At 34.5% G+C, this 24,705-nt stretch overlaps 1 protein-coding gene across 2 annotated transcripts in view; it reads right to left on the reverse strand.

The window, feature by feature from the left end:
• Positions 1–24,705, reverse strand: part of LOC110095172 (ER membrane protein complex subunit 1) — a 45,144-nt gene that overhangs the window by 5,976 nt on the left and 14,463 nt on the right. For both annotated transcript variants that reach the window (XM_020820594.2, XM_020820595.2), the window contains 8 exons: positions 18,470–18,591; positions 18,223–18,338; positions 17,320–18,127; positions 6,434–7,165; positions 3,433–3,654; positions 3,234–3,329; positions 2,939–3,133; positions 2,646–2,759 (listed from right to left, as the gene is read on the reverse strand). In XM_020820594.2, coding sequence (XP_020676253.1) covers positions 2,646–2,759; positions 2,939–3,133; positions 3,234–3,329; positions 3,433–3,654; positions 6,434–7,165; positions 17,320–18,127; positions 18,223–18,338; positions 18,470–18,591 — 2,405 coding nt within the window. The remainder of the gene's footprint in view (positions 1–2,645; positions 2,760–2,938; positions 3,134–3,233; positions 3,330–3,432; positions 3,655–6,433; positions 7,166–17,319; positions 18,128–18,222; positions 18,339–18,469; positions 18,592–24,705) is intronic.

A 24,705-nucleotide genomic window follows, 5' to 3' on the forward strand; every position in this document is an offset into this window, starting at 1 on the left:
GTTAGAGAGTGAACCTATTCATATAGAAGAAATAGTAAAAGGGATTCAGTTTCTCTGCCTGGATCACAAACTTCTGAAATACATATAAAAGTTGATAAAAGGAAAAGAAAACTTGATGAGATAGAGAATTTCTTTGCTCCTAGAACTAAGCCTGGATCTTAACCCTCGCTTAAAAGTGTCTTAGCATCGAAAGAAGTAGTACATCGTGCAGATATGGCTGTAGCAAGGTGGTTCTTTGATTCTTGTATCTCATTCAATGCCTTGAATTCGATCTATGCACAGAAAATTGTTGATGCCATCGAAGTCATAGGTTCAGATAACAAAAATTCATCATATTATAGAATGAGAGTAAACCTGCTTAGAAATTATAAAGAGTATGGATTACTTATTGATTCATATAGACAATCTTGGAAGGAAAAAGACTGTACAATCATGGCTGATGGTTTCACCGATAATAGAACCATAACACTCATAAACTTTTATGTTTTTTTTTAAAATCAGTTGATGCATTTGCTCTAACCAAGGATGCTACAACCTTGTGTTCTTTATTCACTAAGTTAGTTGAATGGATAGAACCAGAGAATATAGTGCAACTGATAACTGATAATGCTGCGAATCATAAAAAAATTGGAGAAATGTTACATGAAAGATTCAGCAATATTTACCGGTCACCTTGTGTAGCATACTGTATGAACTTGATATTGAAGGATATAGGTAACATGAATCACATAGAAGTGCTAGCTAGAAAAGCATCAAAGGTGACATTTATACTTGCATGGCTTAGAAGAAGATCAGGTTGGAAGGAGATTGTGTGACCAGGAGCTACAAGATTTGCTACTACCTTTATTTCTTCAAGAAGTATCTATGATCACAAGCATGACTTTCAAGCTTTAGTCACCAGTAAATTCTATGCATATTCAAAGTTATCAAAAACCACCAAAGGAAAAAAGATTGTAGCTACTTAGATATGAACTTTGGAATGAGTGGCTAGTTATATCAAAAATATTTGGTCCATTAATTAGATTGATTTGTATAGTTTTTTTTTTTAAGATTGATTCGTATAGTTGATTCAGATGAAAACCCCACATTAAGGTATTGATATAATGGTATGTACAGGACAAGAAAAGCAATAAAGGCTGTCTTCAAAAATACGAAGAGATTGTATAAGTCATATACAACTATCATTAAGAGAAGATGAGATTCTCAACTTAGGCAAAATAAAAACTTTTAAGATGCCTTCGAAAGTTTTGGAAAGTCGATTGCTCTCACACTGTCAAAAGAAATACAACCGGGTAATTTTTTTATTATGTCAAAATATATTAACATTTCAATTTTATAAAAAATGAAAATTCATTAAGATCTCTCAATTGATATTTTTTTAGAAGAGTGGTACAAGATGTTTGGATCAAGTGTTTCAAACTTGTAAAAATTAGCAATAAGAATTCTAAGTCAAACATCATCCTCCTCAGGCTGTGAAATAAATTAGAGTGTCTTTAAACAAATTCATTCAAAGAGATATAATCTTTTGAAGCATCAATGGCTCAACGATTTAGTATCTATTCGATACAATCTCAATTTAAAGAATAGTATAATTTTCAAGTATATTAATATAGAATAATATTTTTACAACATTTAGCAATGCACTAATTAAAACAGTTCCTTTGAGTACGTGCCGATTTTGTCGCGTGAATTTCATTGGATGAAATTATATGCCATTTTGGGTATTGTCGACGCTCCGAGCGCAACGGCGAAATCCGTTTTGCAATCAGATGTCGTTTGGGAGACGTCGCGCGTCAACTTCTTCAATTTGCACGAGGCATCGGGATCTACTCCGATCTCCTCGTGTGACCTCAATTAAACAAACTTATAGTCACTTTTGAGTATTGATGACGCCTCGAAGTCTGTTTTGCAATCGGACATCATTTGGGTGACGTCGCAGTTAATTTTAGGTGTCGGTCATCCCTTTTGATCGATCTCTTCTGATTTGATTGTGAAGTGCTGCCAATTAGAGAAATTCGACATTCTAGTCGCAACGACGCAATCTGTTCGGTGATTGGCCTTCAAGTGACACATTGTGCTGACGTGCATGTCGTTAAAATCGCCGATTTTGCCCCTTTTCACGTGTTCTTCAATGTAGGTATCAACATTGGTTTTCTATGGACCTAAAGCCAGTTCAAGTAGGGTTCAAGCTGGATTAAATCTTATTTTAAATCAGAAAATGGAAAGCACATTTTCAAGGAGGGGGGGGGGGGTAGACAAGGTAAAGCAACTGCTAATCATTTTACTTCTATATTTTCTTTATGCATATATATCGCCATGGAAAGCAACAAGGGTAAAACAACTGTTAACCATTTTGATACCATATTTCCTTTATGCGCATAATGCCTCAATGCCAGAATCCCTCAAGATGCTGGTAAAAAAAGGTATTCAGAAACAATAACCATACCTTGAAACCAAGAAACCATTATCACAACCAATTGTAGATTTGTAAAATGGCAAATAAGGTGTGTATGAGACGCAGGCCAAGGATGCAAACGTAGAGTAGGAAATAAAGATAATTGTTTAACAAAAGCAAACTGTTCTATCATCTTAGATCGCAAGACTAGACTGAATATAATTAGCCAGTAGAGTAGACAGGAGAATACCTGAGGTATGATTGGCAGAGTATCGGTTAGTGGTATGATACCCTCTTCCTTCTCTGACTGGGTAGGGCTAGCTGTACGCCTTGGATCAAGATAGCGCTTATCAAGAGCCAATACCTAAAATTAGGCAGTAAAATTTATAGTTGATTTAGAACTTTCAAAATTTTCAACAAGAATTTGATCAATCCAGAAACGCAAAATTTATAGAGAACACATTTTAAAACGACAATGAATGACAAAGTAACGGAATTATATCAGCATAATAGAATACTTTGTTTTGATATATTTTAGCTAACCTGATCGGCAATAGTTCCAATGAGAAGTTGCTTAGAAGTTATACCCTTAGCTGTCGTAGTTACTGTCATTACTTTCACAGAATGGGTAAAGAAGTATGACTGGGATTTGACCACCACCTCCGGCCGAGAATACAAGGAGATCGGAGATGTCAAGTTATGCTTACCCAGAACAAGCTTCAAGACATCTTTGTTATCCTGTATAAAAAAATTTAAATTCTCAGTACTTTATGGTTTGAAATGACAATGATAGAAGTGTATGTATCATTGTAAGAGCAATTATGCCATAAATACTAACCGCCCGAGACTGATCATAGATCTCAATAACTGACATTTCATATCTGTGCGCTCTCAAATTGAAGTAGTGATATACTACCCAATTTTCACTAACAACCTTTAAAAGGAAAATAGAAATGAGGTCACTAGAAGACTATTTACAAAAAACTGCTTGATATTGTTGATAGAAACAGAAGAAAGTGAAGGATCAAACTACTTACAGCATTCACAGGGCCTTGAGCACCTTGGTGAATTACCCGATGCAATATGCGTCCAGTTACAGCATCAATAAGGTATGCTATTAACCAAGCTTCTTCAGGTGTCACTGAACCAATCTCACCGGCAGCCTTTGGAGAAATGGTCGCAACAAAGATCAAGCTTTTTGATATGTACTTGTACATCACATCCTGATCAGCTATGACCTTTGCTTGTGTATGAACAACCTAGAATTCAAACAGAATGTTTATAAACAATTCTGTGACCAAGATGTAATAACACGCTGAAGAAGAAAAAAAAACAAGCACCCAATATCTACAATCAAAGATCTTTGCACATGAGAATGGCAATTAAACAAGTTTTTTATGAAAAAAATAAAATGGTAGCCATTTAATTATTGATTGATTCATAGCATATGTTTTCAAAAATTACTTTCATCATCACTAGCCTTATACCAACTATTTGAAGTTAGTTTTATGAACCACCTTCCATTTAAATTGAGTGAACTATGTATGCTTAATGAATATTCCTCCTTTCATTTAGTTGGTTGAACTAGGTAATTTATATGAATCTTCTAAACTGTGCTAGCCAATTTAATTCTTGCATTGAAAGGAAATGAGTATATTAATACGTAATTTAGGCTCCGTTTGGGACGGCTTTTTTTACTGCTTCTTGAATGAGCATTTTAGTTAAAAAATTTAAATTTTTATACTAAAAAAAATTATACTAAAAAACTGCTTTAAAAAGCAGTAAAAAAGCCGTCCCAAACGAAGACTTAGGCTTGGTTGGGACGGCTTCACGGCTACGTTGCTTTATAAAAAATTATTAAATGTTCGTTTGGGACATCGCGGCAGAACGAAGTTAGAAAAATTTTTGCGGCCTGACGCTGCTTCCCGCGACCTTTCCTGCCTCCCGCGGTCCGCTGCTTCCCCTGCTTCCCGTGGTTTTTGAAGAGAAAAAAATGTCGTAAATGCCCTGCGAGATTGGTTCTTCCTCGTTGTCAGCGGACCACCCTTATCCTCTTCTCCTTCCCTACCTCTGTCATTCCCCTTGTGGCAGAATCAATCGAAACAAAAAGAGATAAATGGCAAGAGCGATAGGACACGCCATAGCTGCCATGATTACCAAAATCTCCGGCAATGCGAGGACGAGTGGTGACGCTGGGACCTCAGTCGCCGTTTGCATCGTCGGAGAGAGGGGGCCGGCGACTACGGCTCCGTCTCTTATTGTGGGTAAGAGAGAGGGCCTCTACGCATGCTTCACGACGTCATCAAAACCCAAAAACTCCCTAACTTTCGCTGCAAGAGATTCTACATCTGAACTGCAAACCACATCAAACTTCTCCAACAGCTTCAGCTTTTCGGCAGCGGCGAGAAATCTTTCTCCGACAAGCATTATAAGCCCAATAGAATCACAACAATAGAGATCGAGCACCAGTTCATGTGCACCAGTTCATGTGCACCAGCTTCAGTCGCACCCAGTTCAAGCATGTCGCCAAGTACGCAAACCCTTTTACCAGTACAGTCAAGGTTCTTCAAAGATTCAATGGCCGCAGCCATGCTCGTAGGGCTGGCATTGTAGGCATGTGGGACGCATTTGGGACCGCATGGGCGCTGGACGAAATCTTGAGAGTGATTATGCGATTTGATCTTCTTCTTATCTTCATGAATGCTATCCTGCTTTATTTTAATTCAATCTTAATTAAAAATGTATAAGGGTTATATTATTATTATAATAAGAAATTTTTTTTATTTCAGGTAATATCATATATGAAAAAAAATTTCAAATACCTTCAAAAGATGATATAACATTGTCAAAATAAAATTAGAGAACTTTGATATTTAAAAGTCATAAAATATTTTGATAAAGTGGATAAAATTTTAATTTAAAATTGTTAGTTTGTATTATGTACATGAAATGAAAAAAAAATTACATTTATACAATTTTTTTTCATCTTAATATATCTAAGGGTAGTACGGTAATTTGTTCGCATAAAGGTGCAGCACAGCAGTTTGACAGTTATGCTATCCAAACAAAATATAATGATTTATGTACAGTAACTTCAAAAAGCAACTTTCTGTACACCAACTTCACAACTTGCTTTAACGACAGCTGCAGCCGTCCCAAACGCACCCTTAGTTAGAAAGAGTGCTTCTCCTGCTCCAGAAAATTGAAAATAAGTTGATGCGGACAAATTTTCAGTGTTTTAGTGAAATGAAATAATATTTAGGCTTTGATTGGAACCATTGTACTGATGCAATACCTTTGTTAGATTGCATGAAATCGCCATATTCATATCAAAAGACATGCCACTTCACATGGCCCAGCTCCTCCATAAGATGGTCCACATGTCTATGAAATGATAATTGCACATGACAAATGGGATTTTCTAAATGCATGCCCCAGTTTTTCAAAACGTGAAACAAAAACTGAAGTGAAAGGATTCACGGCCCGATGGTTCAAAAAAGATAATGTTGTTTCTCTAGGCCGGAGGTTTGAGCCACACACATTATGATTTTACCACTCAATTTTCCAAAACATAAAAGCTGAATCAAAACAAGCCTAAACATGTATGGATTGCATGTCTTCTGATATTTGATAAAAATTCCTCTAGATGAAGTCAGTCATCCTTGTTAATAAACAATGCTAAGGCAGATTTTGTGGCAATGCACAATTAATAGCTACAGAAATTTAATAAAGACACAAGTCAAATAAGCAAAACAAGGCAAAACTTAAAATTAACAGATCTTAAAGATATAACCACACGAATATATTTTTAAATGGAAATTCTAGAAAGAGATAATGAAGGGTAGTAGTATACAGCAAGTTGCCTAGGAAAACTTGCCATGGAATAATGAGCAAAATAAGTATACGCTACATGTAGTATCAGGGTTGAAAATGAGCATAAGTTTAGCGTGCCCAATTTTCTTCAAATATTTATTATGGGTGAAAATTTCAAGAAACAGGCATAGGATAAAAATTTAACAAATGGAAACTGCAACAGACCTCATTCATCTTTCTCGTAGCAATGATTGCAAGCTTCTCAGAGTGAGCAGGAAAGATGATAGACCACAACTCTTTACTATTAAAGCAGTATTGATCTTCCATATCAGCTTTGCATTTGCCATTGAAAGAATAACCCTTCATAATGCCTTCAATATAATCTACTGCATACCAGTAAATATTTGAGATTTCACGGAGAAAGATGTCAATAGAGTCAGGTGTTCTTGGATACAAATGTGCCTCAAAATTTGAATCTATCACAAGATGAAGTCGTTGTTCGGTTGAATCTGTAAAAGGTAGTGGGATAACTTGAAGAAGGGAATGAGGAAGCTTTTGAGAGCTTCTCAGCTTCCCAGTATAAGAATCAATTATTGAGAAAACACCTGACTGAAGAAAATCAGGTCCACATTTGGCCAAAACAAGAACAGAAGGGCTCTCAACCATTGCACGATGATGAGGAACCTGCCACTGTGAGAGCTTTAGAACAGAGGGACATTCACAACCTTCTGATATACGAAGTGAACGAAGCAGAAGAGACCAAACAACTCGTCCATCTCCAGTGTGAAGTGCAAAAACCTTTCCAGCTTTAGTTAGCACAATAATTAACTTCCTAAATCCATTATGATCCCTAGTCATTTTAGTTTTCTCCGAACTTTTCAATCTCATCTCTTGTATAGCAGCAATGTCATCAGGAGTAGCAAGCATAAGAGTTTCTTTAAGTTTCAGCAAATGCCCCTTCAACAAATAAACCAAAGGCAGAGTCAGATGTAACCTTATTGCAGGAATCTTTTGCTTTGCTAAAAGCTCAATATGATAATTAGAAAAATAGCTAAAATGGAAAATCACGAAGATTTAAGCTTCAACTTCCCAATTTTGCCTTTTATGTACTCCTTATATTGATGCAGGACATGTATGACAATTTGATTTAGATAAATGACTTTTGCACACTTGATAATTAAGAGCAAGTTAATTAAAGCTTTATGATGATTCAAACAATGAAATAAAACCAAAGAGCGGTAAACACAAGCTTAGGCCAAGTTACTCGCGAAAAGTAAAAACCCCATAATAATCAATTACTCTTGACGTTGCATATGAGATGGGTTTCAACAAGAAATCCCTAATCTAACAATAAGAGTAATGCTATGAAAGATCTCTCAAACAATTCCTACAAAATACTAAGCTTTTAGCGGAGCCTGGCAAGATTTTGCATGAATCAAATAAAACCACAAACGAGGATCAACGAAGGAGGTAAGAGAGAAGGAAAGAATTCACCCGTTGCTAAGATTCAACCTCCTCGCAAGCTTGGACAGCAGTTGGTGGCGTCTTGACGGCTCGGACAGTAACAAATCCACGCTCGAACCTTTGGACAGCAAGTAGCCAAATTGGGACAGCGATTCCGCACAGTTCCGAGCAGCAACGGTCACTCCCAGAGGGGCTGGACAGCAGCGAACTGCTGCAGGAATCTCTGGACAGCAGATAGGTGGTCTTGAGAAGATCCTGGACAGCAGTTTGCCACTTGGAAAAAAGTTGGACAGCAACTTCTAATGCATAGAAAAACCTTGGATGGTTGCTAGATGATGCTGGGAACTTTTAGATACTAATTCAGGAACTCCAATAGTGCAGGACAGCAGGATAATTCTTCTGATTTGTGTAGACAGCAAGCCAAAAGTTACAAAACGGGAGGGAAACGTCAGGGACAGCTTGGGAGGGGCTGGCTGGATTTGGGATTGGTTAGGGAGAGCTTGATTTGAGGATTTAAGGAAGGATTTTAATTAGAAAAGAGAGATGGGGGGCTAGCAATGGGGAGTTAATTGGGGAATTTATGAGTCCTTCCAAACTTGGGTTGCTAAAAGGGGAAAGAGAATTAGAGAGAAATCTCTATCAATTTCAGATTTGAGAGGATTTGGGAGTTTCCAAAAATAAATCAATCTTTTTAGGAAATGATTTCAAATTCAATTTAATTTGAATTTAAAATTTGAATTCTTTTCAAAGTTAAGATGATCTAAATTAGGAAAGTATTTAATTCTTTCCCACATGAGAGGTTTTATTTTGGAAAGCATCAAGGAGGTGGGAGCTTGGAGGGGCCGACAGCACCAAGGGGAATTGGGGAAATTTTTATGGAAGTCTTTAATGCTTCCTTTAGTTAAGGAATTAAATTTGGGAAGAGATATTTCAGTTGGTGGCTTAATGGGGAAGGAGGAAGGGAAAGGAAAAGGAACGAAAGAAAGGTAAAGGAAGAAGAACCACAAACCCGGCCGTCTCCAAGATTGATGGGTGATCCAATTTCCCTCCCTAGGGATTGCTCCAAAGCTAGAACTCTCACAACTCTCCAAAGAACACATATGCAGGAATTTTCTTATAATTCATTCTTTAACCCTCCAAGAAGAAGAGGGAGGCTTTAAATAGCAAAATGCATGAAGAGAAATAACAAAGACACTATTGCCCCTAGGGCATACATAAGACAAAGCCCTCAAGTGAGGGTAGAAAGGGAAAAAGAACAATAACAAATCAAATACCTAAAATAGATCAAAATAAATAAGCACGATCGTAGCCGTGATCTCTGATGTCCTCATCATATATACTACAAACAACATTCACTTTACAAAGAAGTTTAAATGAAGATTCTCTTTTTTTCCTGTTGAGATGAAATGAAATTTGCAGAAACAAAATATTTACAGCTGAACAAAATATATGAAGCATCTTCATAGTTCTAGAAAAGTTGCAATAATAAATAAAAATCATTTTTAAAGACTAATTCATCTCCTTCTGCTTCAGTAACACAATTCAATAAAAATTTGTCTTATCATGATTGCTCAATTGCTTTGTACTGAGGTGGTGCATTTGACAGAAATTGAACACATCTCTTATGAGGTATGTGATTCATAAGAGGAGCGCGGTGTATGGGAAGATGGTGGATCACGCTTATTTCTTTTTATAATATATTCCAAAGAAACGGCAATCAAAATGTGTGACTTAGCGGTACTGAAAGAAGTTATCATTTCAGAATGAAGGATTAGAATAAAATTTTATTAATTTTCCTCAACGCAAGAATATAATGTACTTAAAGGACTGTCAAAAGAAGAAAAACGTCATAAACATTTGCATATCATACAAGTTCAAGGTTTGCACATAAGAAATTGAATTTTCCAAAAATATAATTGATGTCCAATGGATAGGCCTCTGTTGTATGATTGTTGGTCCTCACTTCAGGTTGCTCAGAAGATGATATTGATTCGCAGGAACTCCAAGCCAACATCAAAATCCTGATTTACGTAATATAAAAACAACAACATCAAGCCTTTATCCAACTACGTGAGGACATGAATCCTTTTTCTCCATTGTGTTCAGTTGTCAAATTCACATTTAGATCTAATAAAGAAATGTCATTTACAATATTTTCTAACCAAGTCTTTTTAGGTCTATCTCTACCCTTCTTAACATAGGTTAAATCTAATACATCTACTCTCCTAACCAGGTCATCAGAAGGCCGTCGTTTTATGTGATCAAACCATCTAAGGCGACTCTCTCTAATCTTATATGCCACTGGAGCTACTCCAACCTTTTCACATATATGCTCATTTCATATCTTGTCTTTAACAGTAAAGCCACTCATCCACCTGAGCATCCTCATCTCTGCAACACTTAACTTAATATTATGCTTCTCTTTTAATGGCCAACATTATGTGCCAGAAAGCATTACAGGTCTAACCACCATCTTATAGAATTTTCCCTTTAAGTTAATACATAAGCAAATAAAAAATACATGGTTTCCCAAAATAACTAGTTAAAAAAAGGTTTTTGACAACTCAAACATCACTCAACAGGAACAAAAAGAAATGAGGATTCATATTACCGACCCCAAATAGTTATAACAAGGCTAATGATGATGATGATGATAGGAAAACTCAACTACTTGATTTACAAAGTGCTCCACAAGCATCAATCTAGATAATGGAAATATGCTAAGATCTAAGAGATCAAAAAAATTCAAAGATTAAGTAATGGAAATCTTGTGTTTTACTATGGAAAAAGCATCATATCAAGAAATACTTAATGCACAATTTATTTGTTTTGTTTTGATAGCATGGTTCATTTTTATTTAACTTATTATTTTTGTAATTCAAAATATGCCAGTGATGATAGCAGTGAGTATTTTTTTCCTAAGCATTAGGTTAGTTTATATGGCTTGGTATTGACTGGGGCTAGTTTAATTCATGATTGTTTCCAGTTTTAAATAATGAGGTCAAAGTCATGTACATGTTATATTCACAGTTCTACACAGTTACGGTCATAAGAATTGCCTGAAGTCTATTGCATTGGAATAAAGGGGTATGCAGCCACGGGCTACGGTGACTTTATCATTGTTCTGAACTTTTATTCAATGCTCATCTTAAAGTTATATTAGTAAAATGGATAAATTACTACACGTGTTTACAAAGGATTCCACAGTCCAGCGTTATTTTCATCAGCCGCAAATTGAGGTATGTTGAGAAGGAATACACAGCTATAGATTTTATTTTCTGGCTGCTGATTTTAGTTCTTGTATTAGTGCATGGACTGTTCTGTTGTAACAACTATTCATAGAACTGAAAATTGAACTTTAATGACTATATTGAACAAAACAAAGCTGATCTTATGCCAACCTGGGTGATGAGTAGCCAATAAAAAATATAATTAAATTTTTAGCTGAAATAAAGTTTACATTCTAGTTTCAATTTTGTGAGTACAAGATGAATGTGGGATTCCTTCAAGCAAGGTCCAAGTGCGATTAACTAATTATGAGAAAGTTATCACCTTATATCAGCAAGATGCCTAGTTTTCATTAGTAATTCCGTTTATTGTCAATGTCTTCTGCATAATTTGATATTGGCTTGTGTTCAACTTTAGTCAGAAAGTGATATATAATTTTGAGAAAATTAATTCATTTGCTCGTTGATTTTATTTATTTCAAAATTTTGCCTAAATTCTCAGATATTTATGATCATATATTCATATCATTATCAATTCATAGCCTTTTTTTTAAATGAGTTGTTGGATTGATTCGTAACATGTAATCTATAAATTCTTTTTACTTTCTGTGCATGAAAGCACTTTACGCATTATATGATTTGCATTAAAAAGCCATAAACTTGAGTTGTCCAACTTTAAAAAATATTTCAGTTTCAATAGTCTAAAGAAGAAAAAACAAGCATATATACATGAAAAGGTTGGAGTAACTCCAGTGGAAGATAAGATTAGAGAGAAACGCCTTAGATGGTTTGCTCACATAAAACAGCGGCCTTCCAATGAACTGGTTAAGAGATTAGATGTATTACATTTGGCTTATGTTAAGAAACGTGGAGGTAGACCTCTAAAAGGCTTGGTTAAAAAATATTAGAAATGATCTTTTTTTAATTTGATTTAAATGAAAATTTGACTCTTAACAAGAAAATGGAGAGAAAAAATTCATGTGGCTGACCCCGCATAGTGGGATAAAGGCTTGATGTTGTTGTTATCATCATCTAAAGAACAGAAAATGTTGAGTTTTGAAATATATAAGAAACCAAACTATGCCAACATTAAGATAGATTAATTTTATTGTTAGAATTTTGATCAATAGTTTCAATTTCATATCTAAATGTTCAAGGTCAAAACCTTATCATCATCTAAAGAACATAAAATGTTGAGTTTTGAAATATATAAGAAACCAAACTATGCCAACATTAAGATAGATTAATTTTATTGTTAGAATTTTGATCAATAGTTTCAATTTCATATCTAAATGCTCAAGGTCAAAACCTAGGAGGATGCTAGTTTAATACTTAAAATATGTGTACAAAGGTGAGATCATAATAGACTTAAATTTTCAACCCTTAATTTTCTCACATCATGAAAATTATCAAAAATAATTTAATAAAGTTCTTTTAGGGATCTTAGGAGAGATATATATACACACACATAGAATGTTTAGAAAACTAGACCGAACCAGTCAGCTCAACCGATTGAACCGAGAATCGGTAGGCTAACCGGTCCAGAATATCCTTAACACCGCCTCAGCCTAGAACTGGTAAAAAAATGGATGAACTGTCGATTCGACCATGCAACCGGCGAACCGGCCGAATTTGAAAAAACCAGCTCAGTTCGAAGGTTGATGAATTGGCACAGTTGATCGCACATCTAATGGTGGAAAGGAAACCTCTCAAACCGTATAACCCTACCCTAGCTCATATTTGTTATTTCATTAGTTTTCTCATTCTATTTCCTTTGTTTCTTCCTTCCAGCCGCGAGAAGAGCTCTCATCTCGTTCATTCTCTCGTTCTCCTGTAGGCCGCAGCTACATTGCCCTTCATTCCTCCTCCAAGAGCTCTCATTCGTTCACTCGTTCCGATTAGCTTTCCACCATCTGTGGCAAATCGATTGCTTATCGAGGTATGTCATTTTAGAAGCCTCTTTTAATGTCATTGGAATGTTTTTGGATTGTTTTCTGATTAGGCATTTGGAAATGGATTTGTGAATCAGTATGGTTCAGTTTTTTTTTTTTTATGTTCGTTGATGTTGTGATGTTGATGAAACTTTGCAAAGCAGCTAACAGGTAATTTTGGATAACCTGTAAACATTGTTTTTCATAGACTAGTGAAGATAACATTGATGAAAACCATTGCGATGGTAAATAATTGGTTGTTTATATTTTCAAAGAAAAATAAAAAACAATGACAGGTTAATAATACTTTTATTATACATTCATTTAATCAAAAAATATTCAATATGAAAAACTGATATAAAATCATCATTTGTTTGGTACATATAGTATTCTCACGACCTACAAAATATAATACTTGAACATGCAGATTTTTTATATGATTGCATCATCATTATGTAAACTATCCTATATTGTAATAAAATTTGTATTTATTATGTCATCCAGTTTGACCCCGATTCGACTAGGGTCGAACCATTGAACTGTGAACCTCTCCTTCATGTTATTTGTCCGGTTCAGTTTTCACAACCTTATGTGTGTGTGTGTGTATATATAAACACATACATACATATATCATGGTGTAAAAAATTGTTCAAGGCACACAATGAGGGCCTCGAGGCTTACGCTTCAATAGTGCCAGTGAGACTTACGTCTTTTTTAAATGAGGTGCACACCTCGAGGCGTTTCGAGGCAGTGCCTCATTATAGTTAAGTTATATAATTTTTATTATATATTATTATTATTAATATATATCCTTTATTCTATTATACAAAAAGAATGAACCAATTAGCTATAGGACGAATAAGCAAGGTTGAAAAATTATGTTATGTTTAATAAAATTTGAAAGATACACACTTCAAATTATAAAGGCAAATAACTGGTGATGATGAAATGAATTCTTTGATTGTTAATGATATATTTTCTAATGATGAATGGATAATAGCAAAAAATAGTAAAATTTTTAAATTTGAAATGGAGTAATGCATTTGAAGATGAGAATAATGAAAATATCAATGCTAATATTAAAATGATTACTTAATTGATAATAACTTCTACTTCACAAGTAATTTAAAGAAAATAGCGAAATTGAGTTTAAACTATAAAAAAATAACAAATGGCGATTTAAATATAATGGATTATTTTGTTGTGTTATTAATATGTTGTTTTGTTTTATATTAAATTGAATCCAATGTTAATTAATATGAGATTAAAAAAATGCTATAATTGAAGAATGTTTAGAAGATAACAATAAGTCAGAATTCGAGGAAGTTATAATTATTACATACAATGGTTATTATGAAGAATATGCCATGGATAATCTTTATATTGTATTTAAGTTTTAAATGAGTGTTTACTTTTAATCTAATCTCAATTTTTCATTTTACAATAACATTTAATATTGAGATTTATAGTTTATATTTTTATAATGATGAATCAAATAAATATATTGATGTTTTCTTTTATTTTTGTCACACATATAAACATTGAGATTTGTAGTTTACACACACACACACACACACATATATATATATATATATATATATATGTAAACATTCAAAGCACTCACCACCTCATCCGTTTAGCTTATTTTCATCCTGTAACCTATCAGCCAAAAAGTACAGGCCGTGATCAGGATCCATGGGAGAAGAGAAGAAGAAAAGGGCTGGGAGCAAGGCTTGAGGAACAAAATCTATTTTTTTTATAAACTTTTCAGGCGAACCAACTTTGAATTGATGTTGATACTTGATACATTTGAGAGCTTCAGATGTAGTGATTGTTCTAAAGTAAAAGATTATTTTGAAATTGTTTTAATTTTCATCATGCAACCTATCAACCTAAAATTACAAGCCACGAGGCGAGAAGAGAAGAAGAAAAGGGCTGGGAGCAAGGTTTGAAGAACAAAATCTGGTTTTTTATAAACTTTTCGGGCTCCTTTTTCAAATCTAGATTACTTCAACATGTTGGAGCTAACCAATTTTGAATCAATGTTGATAGACTTGAGAGCTTCAAGTGTAGTGATTATTCTACAGTAAAAGATTATTTTGAGATTGTTTTAATTTAGATCTTAGAATTGGCTATTTCAACAATTTCTATATATTATTAACCTTGATGTGGGAAGGGCCTTAAGTAGTAAATAGATTTGCTCTATTATGATTTGAAGGTCACAGTTCTGACTAAGGATAAAGCTATGTACATCAACCCCTTGAAATCCAACAGTACTCAAGTTGCCTCCACTATCAAATGGAGGTCACTAGGTCAAGTTACAAAAACAATCTCAATACAAATGCAGTGGTAAAGTTGTGTGTATCAACCCCTCTCTAGATTTTCATTGGCAGGAGCTTCAGGCATTGGTTGCACCTTTTATATTGCTAACCTCAAGGATCTAAGAGATGTCAGCTAAAAGACCTAAATGACCCAACAAAAGCTAGCAAAACGCTTAAGGAACCCATATGTAAGGGCGGTGGAGAGAACGTCAAGTAAAAAACTATTATCATAATGTCTAACGGTCATCTTGAAATAAAGCAATAGCACTTAAAGTAGAAAATTATTACATATTACACTTGTAAAAGACATTTGTGCAACAACAACAAGCCATTATCTCACTACGTGGGATCGGCTACATAAATTTTTTTCTCCATTGTGCCACGTTAATAATCAAATTTTCATTTAAATCTAATGAAAAAAATGTCATTTCTAATATTTTCTAACCAAGCCCTTTTAGGTCTGCCTCTACCTTTCTTAACATAAGTCAAACCTAATACATTTACTCTCCTAACCAAGTAATAGGAAGGCCGACGTTTTATGAGACCAAATCATCTAAGGCGACTCTTTAATCTTATCTGCCACTAGAGCTGCTTCAACGTTTTCACATATATACTCGTTTTGCATTATATCTCTAAGAGTGAAGTCACTCATCCACCTGAGCATCCTCGCTTAATTTAATTTTATGCTTCTCTTTTAATGACCAACATTTTGCATCATAAAGCATTGCAAGTAGATCCTCCTAATTCTTTTCTTGGAATATCATAAGCTCTCTCTAAATTAATAAATATCATATGGAGATCCTCCTAATTCTCTCTATACTTCTCTATCAAACCTCTCAATAAATATATATCTTCCATAGTAGACCTACCCCTCATGAATCCAAATTGATTTTAAGAAATATTAGTATCACGTCGTAACCTATGCTCAACAACTCTCTCCCATAGTTTTAAAGTATGACACATTAACTTAATTCCTCCATAATACATACTCTTGTGCATCACCTTAATTCTTAAAAATAGGAATCAACACACTCCACTCATTTGACATCTTCTTAGCCTTCAAAATAATATTGAAAAGTTTCGTAAGCTAAGAAATTCCTTCATCTCCTAAGTATTTTCACACATCTATTGAAATATCATCATGTCCAACAACATTTTCACACCTCTATTAGAATAGATTAGGAATGAAAACAAATCTAACTGATGTTACTAGCTTTTTTTTCCACATAACATTTGTTTTCTCATGCACAGACAAAATCTTAAGATCTCAAATCTTACTCTCAAAAATATTTTTGTTGGTGTTCTTTAAATGCCCTCAATTAATCTTAGAACAATATTTTATTATATTTTTCATATTATGTCCATTCATCTTAAAGTCTTACTAATAAACGATGTTGGGTACATAAAATTTCACTCGGAATAACTTTATAATCTTTGCAATCTAAATGATTTATTTTTCTTATAGGCAAATAATCAATCTGTATTTTACTATATTCATTCTTATAAGTGATGAGAAGCTCATATCTTTTCTTAAATAAAATATTAGTAATTATAAAATCATAAGCTAGAACAAAATCTAATATAGTCTTACCACCTTCATTAGTCGCTCCAAATCTATATCCACCATGAATACTTTTAAATCCTCTATCTCTCTACCAACATGTCTATTTAAATCCTCTCAAATAAAAATCCTTTCTTTAAGAAGTATATTTTGAATTAATTCTTTTCAAGTCATTCTAAAATTTTAATTTTAAACATATATCCAAACTTACTTGAGGAGCATAAGCACTTATAATATTAATAATCTTAGCATCAACAATAATCTTCAAAATTATAATTTTTTCTCCAATTCTATCAATTTTTATAATATTATCCTTCAAACTCTTATATATAATCACACCTACGCCATTTCTAATACGACTTTTACCAGACTACCAAAGTTTAAAAACTTCAATTGAATATCTAGTTTTTGTGGAACTGTAGCATCCAAACTAACCAGCAGTACCAAAAATAAAAATAAAAAACCAGATGGCAGGTACAACATTCTATGCAGCCAAATCAATTAAAAATTGTCTATGGTCAATAGCATGATGAAATAAATGAAATGTTAGAGTATAAAAGGAGGTGCCATATAGCTTAACGGAAGAATTCATATTGAAATAGTCTACCTTAAGCCATTCAAAGAGGCTGTGCTCCACCTTTGCAACTGACACGCCATCTTTCTCAACAGGCAGTTCAGATGTTGTTGAATCTACAACTGAAGCAAGTCCATCCTCCCTACTCCAAACAATTTTTCCTTGTTGAACCAAAAGCAAGGAGTGATCTTCCATGACTAAAAGGGCCCTGAATCCATAGGACCTGTCTGTTTTAACATAATTATTAATGAAAACTTTCTGCACATTTCCTCTCTGGGGATGTAGTTCAATGGTTTCTTTGAGAGCTTCACTTGTCAAATCATTAACAAACCTCACAGCAATGTGGACTTTTGTTTCAGCATGTTGCATAACCGCAAAAACTTGATGTCCTTCTGTGATAGAAATAGAATCACTAAGAATAGTTGGATGGCTGAATGTATTTTCTACCACCAGTTCGCCTATACTATTGAATCTAAATAACACCAATGATGCATCAGTTTTTAATGTAAATAGTCCAGAGAGTTTTGAAGGCACAATTTCAACTATTCCAGCAACTTCTGGAACAATATCTGAAATATATGTCTGATGGAAACTAACAGAACCCCTGGAAAATTTTATTGAGACTATGCTTGACCTGCTGGCATCTAATGCAACTAGAATATCCCGAGAAACAAGTAGCATACTCCCATAAAAACCACTAGCAAAGGATTTCTTGCTTTCTTCTAAGACCTCCCCATTTTTAACACTTATGTGATATGCAACAAACTGCAAAGAATCAAGAAATCCAACAGCATATAAACTATCACTGTCATCTTGCTGAAAAACTTGTTGTATGTCCAACCTGGAAGGAAGTCAGAAAAAAAGTAAATTTATATGCATGATGCAATGTGTAGCCTTGAGAGACAACTAAAGAAATGCAGCAGGTTCATTAATTACCCTTCTGTATATAATTCTTTCTTCCAAATTTTCTCGCCATCAATGCTTGATATGGCATGAAGCCATCCACCTCCAAATACAAAAACTACACTCTCTCTCTCCAAGCCAAATTTCGTCTGCAGGATTTACAATAAATAAAGCTACTAAGCAGCACCTTATCCATGGTATTACACAAAGTTTGAACCCAAAAGGAACAAAAAAAAAACAGAAGCATTTCGAGGGAAATTTGAAAGAAGATCATTCTTACTGGTACATGCAACAAAGATCTGGAAGGAGCAGAGAATTGTAGGACGGATTCCCAAATCAGCTGCCCATCAGGAAGGTTCCACGCCCTCAAAACACTACCTTCAGATGAGAGTGTAATAACATCTAAAAGAAAGAAGATCATTCAATCCGATTAAATGAGTCCATGATTAGATATATGGAAAATACTAACAGCGGAAATTAATTACATACAAGGAATAATATAAGAAAAAAAATCTGCGTGCATAAAAGAATCATAAGTCCAGCGCTAGAAACAAATATCACGAAGTATACAGGAAAACAAGGGTTATTTCATAGCTTTGGTTCTTCTTGCTCTCAGTTGAAAAAATGAAAAGAGAAAAATAAATGAAACAATCTGGTACCAGCTCCAAACAGCTTTAATCGCTGTTCCACCAAAATGGAATATCAGGCTGTAAACGTGGTGTACAACGTTACAGCAAAAACAGGTGAGCTGTACACCTGCAAACTGACACAAACCTTTGAACAAACGAACTACTGTCAAATTAAGGGCTTGTGCATCTTAGAGGTAAAGTTCAGAGTTCAAAAGCAGGATAAACATTCAGGAAATATGGAGAAGCATAGGAATTCATGAAATTAAATCCAATGCATGTATGCTGGCTGATTCACATATTTCAAGGGACGCCTTAGCAGATAAAATCCAAAAAAAATATATGTAACTTGACAATGAGAATCAGAACAATTCATGTAGCTAAAAATGGAGGTAACCAGAAAGGATAACTTTGTTGGCTTTGAGACCTGAAATGGTGGCAAAAGGTTATACTACGTTGAGAGCCTTTTAGTTAAGCCACAAGCCAACTTTTGCATTTCAATTTTTACATTTTCCCATAATTTTCAAGCAAAGAGAAAATGGCAAGCGTAAGTAATGAAGCATCTTAATGTTCAAACCAGTAAGTAATGTCCTCGTCATAAAACTTGGAATAATTATAAACCTTTTCTTAATGAGAATCTCTACAGATATGGAAACCATTAACCACAATTGTAGTAGATATAAACTAGTTAAGCCACTGCAACAAGCAATGCTAAGAGTTACTCTCCAAAATATAATAAAAGTTCTTGTCTTATTTTTTTCTCATGCGTGTACGTCTGTGAGTTTTTTTTTTTTTTCCTTAGTGATTTTTCAATCTACGCTCTACTTTTGAAGTCAAAGGCAGTATCACTCAACTAAGTTGCTAATAGGTAGCAACATTACCATAAGTCTTTGAGTAAGCTCCATTCCAAGATCAATTTGTTGTGACGAAACTTTTAGGGCTGCTTGGTACAATGATGTCTACAGAGCAGTATTGTAGGTCTCTCTGAACTGGTCAGTTCAAGATTGAGGATATCTGAAAACAGTATAGGTCCTAATTGAGGCACCAGTTGATTTACCTTTAAATTGTAATCTATCTAAAATTTCTCAATCTTGATAAGAAGAATAAATAAAGAAAAACAAAAATACTAGAATCACCATTGACTATTCTAGAGAGCATTGCTTCTTCAAGCAAGAACACTGAAGCAAACATATGGACAAGAAAATTGTTCCGTGAATTACACTGTTACCTTAGTAATATTGAACCAAAAAGCCCCAAACTTTCCTTCTAATACAAATGCATTCATAGAACATTAAAATTTTTAAACATCTGGCTTAGCAATTCTTCTGAATTTTTGTATCCATCACATTCTTCAAAGGTTACAGCTTCCTAACAACTTTACAAATTTAAACCCAAAGATAAAGACAAAACCAACAAAACATGAAGAGAAAAATTGTAATCATGTCATTAGGTAGATAGTGATATTCAGTGATATATTTCATAAAGGATCTAATTAATAGGGATATTTGTGCCACTATTTGTGATAGGGGATGTTTTAACATTTTGTTTAGGCGGTTATTTCTATAATTTTAATAACAGATTTTTTTAACTTGTATTTCTAATAATAGTTGTTATTTAGGGATTTGGGCTCTATTTAAGGCCCTGCCCACTTCATATTATCTCAATTTTTGTTGAGTTTTGTTTCAGGCTATCCTTATTTTGAGAAGGATTTCCTTGAATTTGGAGAGCTGGGAGGCAAAAGAGGATAAAAGTGGGGAGTCCAAAACTCCACCACAGCCAATCATCAGAGCTCCTAAAACCTTCTTCAATGTCTGTCCAAGGTTAGAGATAGCGGATAACTGCTGCTGGGAAGTATTTATTGGCAGTGGCTGAACCAACTCCTAGCAGGCAGTGGACTTTACCCAGGACACAAGAAGAGAAGCTTTTTCCTTCAGGGTTTGGACATAAGTTTACTACAGTAATGTTGCAACTTGTCTATTTACAACTTCCATGCAGGTCTTGAAAACTTTGAGGCTTTGGATGGTGAAATTAAGAAGGCAACAATCATTTTCTTGAACCAAGAAACCTTCCAATCAGGTTTTAGGCTGTTTACTTGTTAATATGATTTTCCCTTTATTGAGCAATTGACTACCTAGTTCTCCTTGCATCGTATTACTTAAAATTCCAGCAGACCTTGGTGTCTGTTCCTACAATCTAAATTGAAGACAGCAGCTTTGAACAGAGCTTGAAACTCAAGGCATGGAGCAGGTGATGAGTGGAATAGACCTGGATATTCACCTAGACAATATCCATTCACTGGAATGGAAGAGGCAGGAAGAATTCAAGAGGCATCTGAGTCATAAGGCTGAGAACCAATGAATAGTTGCCTTTCAAGGGAGCTATATTGGCAGCAACTGCTGGAGGAAGTTCAGCGATGGGGATATCAGATTATGGAAGGTTTATCAGAGGCGTGACCGCCGATCTACGGCCACAATTGAGTCATTGTACTTTTGATTTATTTTATGTATTTTCTTATTTATGATGTTGTTATATTTGTTTTTTTTAATTTAATTTCCCATTGTACCCTTTTATTAAGGGATGTCGTATGTAAGCCCTGAGGGCATTGTCTTCTTTTCTATTTTGAGTCCTATTTAATTCCCCCCCCCCAATTAAATCCACTTGGATTTATTTCCTAAAACCCAATCCCACTCTTGGAAACAATTCAAAACCCCCAAGCCCCTCTTGGCCGAAATTTCCTAAAGCCCCGCCTCATGAATACTTTCCAAAATCTCATCCTTGATTTTGGAAATAAATCCCAAGTCTTCCCTTCTCTTAACCGCCGCCCCCCTCTCCTTTTTTTTCTTCCTTTAATTAGTCCCAATCAAGAGGCTAATTAGAAAGTGTTGAATTTAAATTCCCTCCACCTCTTTCCCCAAAATCTGAACTTAAAACCTTAACCCTGTTCTCCTCCCTTGGCCGGCCACCTATTCTTCCTCCTCACTTCAAAGAGAAGAGAAGCTTCTTTCTCTTCAACGAAGTTCAAGATTACTAGTAATCTTTGGGAAGAAATCATCATCTAGCATCCATGAATGGCCGATCCCGGCACTGATTATGGACTTGTCTATGACGAACATGGTTTCGTGCACATTCTTCATTCAACCTTCTTCAAAATCAACCTGAGGATCGATCACACGGTGGAGGACTACGTAGAACGCATCTTAGACACTTTGGTTGAAGCCATCGAAGAGCAATTGGAGATCGTCGAGTGGAGGATTGTCGTCAATCCTTAACGAAGGTTTTCTAATCATCCTTTTCTCATATTTGTTAAGCCTAACCTCTCTTGTGATTTGATTGTAGTCACGAAGGGCGCATTCGCCTGATTCTGCTAAGCTTAGTAAACGTAGGAATTTGAGTGCATTCATTCTTTACTTATCTTACTGTTAGACTAGGGATTTTTGTTGAAAACTACTACTTGGGCATAATGTTATTTTCTAAGATATTTTGAAGATGCAAATCTTTTGGATGTCCAACTTAGCCTAAACGAAAGTGACCCCTCTTACGTTTTAATTCGTTGTTTTATTTGCTAAAAGTTTCTTTGTTATTTCTCTAATCAAGAATTTGTACAAGTTCTTATTAAAATCATTTGCAAGCATCATAGTTTTACATCATTCAGGCTAGCAGGTTTCAGCACTAACGCCCTGCCAAAAACGGAAATTCATTAGGAAGGAAAGGATCTTGAAGTTGGTTATCATTGTCAATTGTTCCTGTAATATTTTATTCCCTTGTTTTTCACTAGCTTGCTTTGTCAATTAGTTTCACAAGAAACTTGAGATTGATTTTCATGTAAGCGCAATGTTGTTTCAAACATATTCCGCACGTGGTGCATTATTAAAGAGAAGGTATGCATTGGCATAAGTTGTGAGAATGTCATCTTTATTAAGATGGTAAAGAAAATTGAGCCTTCCCACAAAAGATCATCTTATGCCTTAAATCTTTTCAATTATAATTTTCCAAGAACAAGTAACTTCAAGACGAAGTATTTTGTGATGTTATTCCAATGGATGTTGTCAATTATTGCTGGGGAAATTGTAGCAATACCATAGGTGCAACACCTATGATAATTACAAGAACACCTATGCTATGGAATGCAATGGTGATGTATGATAGAACTAAATAAGTTTGAAACAACATTGTGATATCCAAATCCATGTCCATGAGAGACATACAAGACTCGGAGCCAACCCATGCCTAAGTGGTTAAGGAAAAAAATCAAAATAAGAAGGTACCAAAGGAGGACCGACCTTTATTGCAACAATACCGAGACATCATTCCTACTACCCTACCAAGGGCAGGAAACCTAAAACGGTCAAAAAAATTTCATCCTTCCCATTCAATTTGAAGCACAAATTGAGTTTCCAAATAGAATTATTAATGCCCAAAGTTGAAGAAGTAATCTCCTCAATACTCTCTTAGAATTCCAAAAGATCAAAAAAACTCCATTCCAATGACAGGCATTTTTGCAAGAACTAGCCAAAAGGCTGTGAAAAGCATAAACCAAATAAAAGAAAATGCTTACAAGATTGGTTTTTCATGGGATCCAAACATATTTACAACCATTAACCCAGCATTTATTTCAACTTGCCAAGAAAAAAAAAATTATGACATTGAGAACGAGTCTCTCTCAACCCAGGAGAATGAAAATTGTATTGATAACTTATTTAATAGAGTTCTTTGTGCTAATTTCTTTATGGGGGGATTATTTTTATATATTGTTTAAGTAGGGTTCGGACTAAAAAGATGTCAGATGAGTTGAGGAGAGTGTTGGTTCCTATTTTTTAAAATAAAGGTGATGCAAAAGAGTGCAAATTATAAAGGAATTAAGTTAATATGTTATTCATTAAAACTATGGGACATAGTAATTAAGAATAGGTTATGACATGATACTAATATTTCCCAAAATCAATTTGGATTCATGCCCGGTAGATCCACTATGGAAGCTATACATTTAATGAGAGGTTTGATGAAGAAGTATAGAGAAAAAAGGAGTATCTACATAAGATATTTATTGATTTAGAAAAAGCATATGATAAAGTTCAAAGGGAAGTGTTTTGGAGAGTTTTAGAACAGAAAGGAGTTAATAATGTATATATTCAAGTCATTAAGGATATGTATGCAGGAGTTGTTGTGTTCAAACACAAAGTGTTTTAACCAAGTATTTTCCCATTTCAATTGGATTACATCCAAGAACAATTTTAAGCCCGTATCTTGTTGCTTTAGAAATAGATATTCTTACTAGAAATTTGCAAGATCTTGTTAATAATAGAGAGGGTGTTGAAGAAAAACTTGAATTATGGAAGTCAACCATAGAATTTAAAGGTTTTCGTGTGAGTAGATCTAAAACAGAACACGTTGAGTATAATTTTAGTACTAATAGATCTAGTTGGGAGATTGTAACATTGGGTAATCAAATCATTAAAAAGAGTACATGTTTTAGATGTCTCAAGTCTATTGTTCAGAGTGATAGAAAAATAGATGGGGATATTATTAATGGAATTCAAGTTGGGTGGTTGAAGTGGACGAATGCATCTAGCTTGTTGTGTGTAGAAAAGTAAACCCTCAAACTTAAGGGAATATTCTATAAGATGGTGGTGAGACCAACAATTCTTTATGGTGGGGATTATTTTTATATATTGTTTAAGTAGGGTTCATACTAAAAAGATGTCAGATGAGTGAAGGAGTGTGTTGGTTCCTATTTTTAAGAATAAAGGTGATGCAAAAAAGCGTGAAAATTATAGAAGAATTAAGTTAATGTGTTATACATTAAAACTATGGGATAGAGCAATTGAGCATAAGTTACGACGTGATACTAATATTTCTAAAAATCAATTTAGATTCATGGCGGGTAGATCTA

Source organism: Dendrobium catenatum, unplaced genomic scaffold, assembly GCF_001605985.2.
Source record: "Dendrobium catenatum unplaced genomic scaffold, ASM160598v2 fragScaff_scaffold_1063, whole genome shotgun sequence".
Taxonomy (NCBI): domain Eukaryota; kingdom Viridiplantae; phylum Streptophyta; class Magnoliopsida; order Asparagales; family Orchidaceae; genus Dendrobium; species Dendrobium catenatum.